Source organism: Notolepis coatsorum (genome assembly GCF_963971535.1).
Source record: "Notolepis coatsorum genome assembly, chromosome: 3".
In the NCBI taxonomy this organism is placed as follows: domain Eukaryota; kingdom Metazoa; phylum Chordata; class Actinopteri; order Aulopiformes; family Paralepididae; genus Notolepis; species Notolepis coatsorum.
In genome coordinates, this window is record NC_140167.1 from 111,107,788 (window position 1) to 111,114,937 (window position 7,150).

At 46.0% G+C, this 7,150-nt stretch overlaps 1 protein-coding gene across 1 annotated transcript in view; it reads left to right on the plus strand.

Moving 5' to 3' along the window:
- Positions 1-7,150, plus strand: part of LOC311226187 (E3 ubiquitin-protein ligase SH3RF3-like) — a gene marked incomplete at its 3' end in the record, with an annotated part of 637,874 nt that overhangs the window by 609,187 nt on the left and 21,537 nt on the right. The window contains exon 9 of the mRNA XM_084311562.1: positions 2,439-2,782. Within this exon, the coding sequence (XP_084167688.1) occupies positions 2,439-2,782 (344 nt within the window). The remainder of the gene's footprint in view (positions 1-2,438; positions 2,783-7,150) is intronic.

The following is a 7,150-nucleotide window of genomic DNA, read 5'->3' on the forward strand; positions in this document are numbered from 1 at the left end:
ATCAAACATCACCTCCGTCTTCACCTCCCGCTGCCTCCACCGCTCCAAGTGTATCATCAAGGACCAGTCTCACCCAGCACATCACCTCTTTCAGCTCCTTCCCTCAGGGAGGAGATACCGGTCCATACATGCCAAGAGTTAAAGATTTAAGAACAGCTTTTTCCCCCAAGCAGTCAGACTGTTAAACGCTCATTGACTGTCCCCTCACGTGCACCATGCACTTACCTGGACTTGATAATCACTGTTACCACTCATCATGCACTTTATTTAAAATATTCTGTTATGTACAGTGTTATATGTGTTTCATGTATGTATATATTGTACTACGGTCTGTGGGAGCTCCCCTGAAATTTCACTCACGGTCATATAAGAGTTTTAATGTAGAAGGTTTTATTAATGAAATGTTGGGTATAAACTGGGAGGAGGTATGTTGTGAGGATGACCCAGAGGTTGCACTGGACTTATTTATGTCAGAAACAAATCAGCCCCATGGATAGATAGTAGCTTTTAATGAATTTTAATGAATGAGAGAGACATACTGTAGCCAAAAAAGCATCAGTGTGTTCCAGTTCTGCAGATGACAGACAAAAGTACCGTTCCTTACGTAATCAAGTCACAAAGTTAAATAAGGTGAGAAAAAGGGAATATTTTAAACCATGGTTATATGATGTGAGAAATGATGGTAAAAATCTATGGAATGTTTTAAATCAAATTATGGGTAGAAAATCCAATGTCTGTACACCTTTTGTTGAGTCATATGGAATTGTCCTAACCAAACCATGTGATATTGCCAACCATTTTAATGATTTTTATGCAAGTAAGATATCTCAGCTCAGGCAGGGAATGCACATCTCAAACAATACAAAATCAAATGACATAATTAAGAATATCATAATGAAAGATAAAGGGTGTACATTTGATTTTCAACAGGTTGAGGTTAGTGATATTGAAAGGTTACTCCAGGCTCTACCTGACAGCAAGTTAGCTGGCACAGACAACTTGGATAGTAAATTATTGAGAATTACTGCTACGATCATAGCAAGTCCAGTGTCATATTATTAATAGATGTATACAAGTGGGACTATGTCCAAAGATATGGAAGGAGGCTAAGGTTACTCCTTTACCCAAAGACTCCAAATCAGTTTTTAATGAGGGCAACTCCAGACCTAATATAGAAAAGATAGAAAGGCTGACAAAAAAAAAAAAAAAAAATCAGCCAATGGAAGCGAGGGGTTGCTATGTGCGGGGCTTGTATGTGCGGGGCTTGTAAGCGCTGGTCTGAACGGCTGCAGCTGGAAGCATCTCGGTGTATCACTGGACCTCAACATACAGCTCACTGCCCAGTGCCCAGCCTTATTACACACACACACACACACACACACACACACACACACACACACACACACACACACACACACACACACACACAGTTCAGAGTATCGGGGAAGATACTCCAGTCCTTCTACTCAGGAGCTGTAGAGAGCATCCTGACCGGAAACATCACTGCCTGGTATGGAAACAGCACGGCACAGGACAAGAAGGCCCTACAGAAAGTGGTGCGCTCAGCCGAGCGTACCACGGGTATTGCACTACCCCCCCTGCAGGTTCTATACAACAAGAGGTGCAAATCCAGAGCCTGCAGGATAATGAAAGACCCTCACCACCCCAATAACAGCCTATTTCAGCTGCTGAGGTCAGGCAGACGCCTGCAAATCCCAGCTACTAGGACAGAGCGGCTTAGGCTCAGCTTCTTCCCCCAGGCCATCAGAGCCATGAACAATGTACATTGAGTGCTCAGAACATTGAACTGTCCACACACAAGCACACATGAACACACACACGACACGCACACTGTGCACGCTCACACACGAGCAGCCACTTAACACTTTAACATGAGCGGGCACACACTCATGTCGCACACACGCACACTTATGGCCAAAGGAAAGGACACTTTAAATTAGAATAACAGGAACAGTGTATTGCACTACCAAAGCTAACTAGCATGTCACACATGCGCTGTAAATAACTATGTACAGATACCGAGATGTCACTCCATGTTACCTGCTACCTGTTACTGCACAATGTTGTTTCTTCTTTTGATTCTATTATATGTACCACTGTATTGCACATCGTTGCGGGAAAGACCACCCGCATTTCATTGTATACCTGTATGCCGTGACAATTAAAACTCTTGACTTGACTTGACTTGACACACACACACACACACACACACACACACACACACACACACACACACACACGGTTGAATACAGAGACACAGGCGAATACACACACACACACACACTCACTTGTGTATATATATATATATATATTTACACACACACACACCGCTGTGTAAGCCTTCACATGAAAGAGAAACTGATCATTCACTTTATCTCTCCCTCCATCCCTCCATCTCTCCCTCTCTCCGTGGGCAGAAAGAGAGGAAGGCTGGGGGCCTGCTGAAGCTCCTGTCTGGGGCCGCGGCCAAGAAGAAGTCCCGCTCCCCGCCCGCCTCCCCTCCCACCCCCTCGTCACTGGACCCCTCCTCCTCTGGTCACCACCACCACCACGCCCGCTCTGGCTCCTGCCCGATGGAGTCACATGGGAGGGCTGGCTCCTGCCCAATCGAGAGTGAGATGGCGGGCGCTATGGGCCTGGAGCCCCTGCACAGGAAGTCTGGGTCACTGGACACCAACTTCCCACTGTCACCCCCGACGACCCGCCCCGGCAACGCACTGATGGCCCTCCGACCTGAGCCCAAACCACTGTCCAGGGAGAGGTAGGGGAGATACACATTCACACACATACATACATACACACATAGGCCCTTTTTCATCACAGACCTAAAATCTAGTTTTGCTTATATGCTTATATATTTCACATTAGACACGTTTGTAGAATGTGTCTGACTTGTTCCTGGCACTGCGGCTCTGCAGCAGACATACTCACTATTGGAGCACTGGGGCTCTGCAGCAGACATACTATTGGTTTCAACGAAGGGAGGGGTTACATGTGTACAGTCGGCCGGCGTGCGTTAGCTGCGTTTGACTATTTCGCGCGTGCAGCATTGGAGGTTATGCTTATGCCAGCCAAGACGAAGAGGACGGTCGTTCGGCAGATGGACTGAAGATGAAAGTTGTTGCATGTTAGACAGTTCAGTCAGGCTAGCCATGTCGGCTTAGCTAAAGGCAGGGACAGCTAGTTAGCTTTAGCTACGTTATAATATCGAGTGCTAACGTGTGGTTCAGTCGGGATAGCCATGTCGGCTAGTAGCTTAGCTAAAGGCTAACTAGCGTTAGCTAACCTAGAGAGAGCGCGTGCAGCATTGTTATGCCAAGATGAAGAGGACGGTCGTTCGGCAGATGAACTTCGTCAACTCCACGCGGTTGTCTCCATCCTCTTGGACGTTTGGTGAGTTTTTAATGCACTCTATTCTATTCCCGCCGTGGATATATCTCTCTCTCTCTCTCTCGGGCCGGCTAGCTATCGTGGCTAAGGCTAACGTTATGTTGGCTAACGTTATGTTGAGCCAAGCGGGCCGGCTAGCTAACGTAGCTAATGTTATATTGAGCCAAACGGGCCGGCTAGCTGTTGTAGCTAATGTTATATTGAGCCAAAGCGGGCCGGCTAGCTAACGTAGCTAACGTTATATTGAGCCAAACGGGCCGGCTAGCTGTTGTAGCTAATGTTATATTGAGCCAAGCGGGCCGGCTAGCTAACGTAGCTAACGTTATATTGAGCCAAACGGGCCGGCTAGCTGTTGTAGCTAATGTTATATTGAGCCAAGCGGGCCGGCTAGCTAACGTTATATTGAGCCAAACGGGCCGGCTAGCTAACGTAGCTAACGTTATATTGAGCCAAACGGGCCGGCTAGCTGTTGTAGCTAACAGTGTGTACCTGGTGTCAGTACCTGGCTACTCTATTTGCAGTTAGCCTATTTAGCTGATGTCGGCCGTTGGCTCCTTGCTACTTTGTTTTCTCTGGTATAAACCCTCTTCTCTTTGGATTTAAGTGTTGATCTTTGTCCTTTTGGATCTATGTATATTCATGTTGCCTTTGTGAAGTTATCTTTTCCTTCTGTTTTGTTCTTTCATTAAAAGTTGAATATCCTTTAGGGGCTCATCTTAGCTGTCTTGCTTATCTCTCTCATACATGCTCTCTCTCTAACACACACAGACATGCTCTCTCTCTCTAACACACAAACACACATGCTCTCTCTCTCTTTCTAACACACACAGACATGCTCTATATCTCTCTCTAACACACAAAATGACATGCTCTCTCTCTATATTTCTCTCTCTTTCTAACACACATATACATGCTCTCTCTCTAACACACACACACAAACAGACATGCTCTCTCTCTATCTCTCTCTTTCTAACACACACAGACATGCTCTATCTCTCTCTCTTCAATTCAAATGGGCTTTATTTCACATTCTTGTATTTCTCCCAGTAGGTATGGGAGTTTTGAGTTATTGTCCATGTTTTCAAAGTCTCTTTGGGTGTTTGCAATTTGTGGGAAGTATATGTCTTGGTATAGTGGGCAGGTTGTTAAGAAGTGGAGCTCGGTTTCCACCTCATCTTGTGTGCAGTGGGTCTGTCTTCGCTTGGGAGCCAGGTCTGCCTATGGCGGCCTTTCTTGATGGCTAGGCTGCGCTCGCTGAGTCTGTACCTAGTCAAGGATCTTCTTAGTATTGGGTCTGTCACAGTGCTCAGGTATTCTGCCACTGTGTACTCTCTGTTTAGGGCCAAATAGCATTTCAATTTGCTCTGGTTTTGGGTTGTTTCTTTCCAATGTGTCTCTCTCTCTCTCTCTCTCTCTCTCTCTCTCTCTCTCTCTCTCTCTCTCTCTCTCTGGCCTTGCTCTGGTGGAGGGTCAGGGGCATTGCCGGGTCTGTGCAGCGATAACACTGTATATTGACTGTAGAACGGGAGCTCTCTCTCGCTCTCTCTCTTGCTATATGTTGATTGTATCATGCCCAGCCTCGGGCAGCGCTATTATTTAAGATTATGTTGACTGTATGAAAAAAATAAAAAATAAAAAATTACCCTTTAGGGGGGGGGGGGGGGGGGGGGGGGGGGGCCTCGCGTTTAAATCTCGCACAGGGCCTCGCATTTCTCCCAGGCGGCCCTGCATACATACATACATACATACATACATACATACATACATACATACATACATACATACATACATACATACTGTACAATACATACATACATACATACATACATACATACATACATACATACATACATACATACATACATACATACATACATACATACATACATACACACACACACACACACACACACACACACACACTCACACACACACACACACACACACGCACATGCACACACAGAGACAGAGACACACACACACACACTATCATTTACTATACTTGTGCGGACATTGTATTAACTTACAATCATTCACTAGCCCCTTACCCTGATCTGTGTGTGTGTGTGTGTGTACTTTCTATAATATGCATGCTATAACGTGTGTGTGCACATGTGCATTTGTGTATGTGTCAACAGATGAATTATGGAAATAATCCATACTTAATCCTTTCATCTTTATACACACACACACACACACACACACACACACACACACACACACACACACACATGCACATACAAAAAAACACACCACGTCTGTCTCAGTTCCACACGTGCAGTATATTAACTAGAGGAGTGGGAGACAGAGAGAGAGGGGGAGAGAGAGGGGGGGGAGAGAGAGAGAGGGGGGGGGGAGAGACAGAGAGAGAGGGGGAGAGAGAGAGGGAGTGGGAGACAGAGAGAGAGGGGGAGAGAGAGAGGGGGGGAGAGAGAGAGAGAGGGGGGGAGAGACAGAGAGAGAGGGGGGAAGAGAGAGAGAGAGAGAGAGGACGAGAGACAGAGAGAGGGGGGGAAGAGAGAGAGAGGACGAGAGACAGAGAGAGGGGGGGGGAGAGAGAGAGAGGACGAGAGACAGAGAGAGAGGGAAGCATTTACCTTGAAGAGGTAGTGAAGAATAGCACTTTTAGTGGCAGCATATATCACCTCTAGCAAGGAGATACTGTACCAGAGGTTCTGTTCATCACAACAGACCCACAGAGAGGGGGGGCTAGAGAGAGAGAGAGAGAGAGAGAGAGAGAGAGAGAGAGAGAGAGAGAGAGAGAGAGAGAAGAGAGAGAGAGAGAGAGAGGAGAGGGAGAGGGAGAGGAGAGGAGAGGGAGAAGGGAGAGAGAGGGAGGGAGGGAGGGAGGGAGGGAGAGAGAGAGAGAGAGAGTAGAGAGAGAGGAAGAACGAACAAACAGAGAGAATAAGAAATCAGCTGAAGCAGCTGTTTCTCTGCTTTTAAATGCCCTCTCATCTCATATAATAACTTCTAAAAGAATCAGCTGACATCAGTTACAGGTTTTACATAACAATGATGTCAGAGTTGACACAGACTGAAAACGGCATTGAATGTTCAGAAGGTGTCTCAACTCATCAAACTCAATGTGTCACCTGCATTATTTCTAAACACATTTTGGAGACACAATTGCATCGTTGGTGATGTATGCAGGATTCAAAGTGTGTGTGTGTGTGTGTGTGTGTGGGGGGGGGGGGGGGGTATCTCTCTCCATGTTTACATCCCCTATCTCTCTCTCTCTCTTTCGGTTTACATGATCTCTTCTCTCTCTGTTTACATTCCATCTCTCTCTATGTTTACATTGTCTCTCTCTATATATATATATATATATATATATATATTAACTAGGGATGTCCGATATTATCGGCCGATATTGGCATTCAAATGTGATAGGATGGCTTAGAGTAGACGACAGAGTACAGCAACTAGCAATGGCCTGGTCTACAAGATACACTACACGACCAAGGTACCCATGTACATGTCAAAATACTTCCCAAAGGTCAGTGAATACCACGATCACAACACCAGAGGGGAGCTCCACAAATCATGTTAAACCAGATTCGGCTCAAATAAGGGACTAAACACGTTTCGCAATTATGCCACATCAATGTGGAACGCCCTACCCAAAGCTGTAAAGGAATGTGGATCACTACCCACTTTCAAAACCTCTCTCAAGGGACACCTACGGGAGACTGCAATTCAACACTGGCCCCTGTAAATATCCTAACCCCAACCCCCT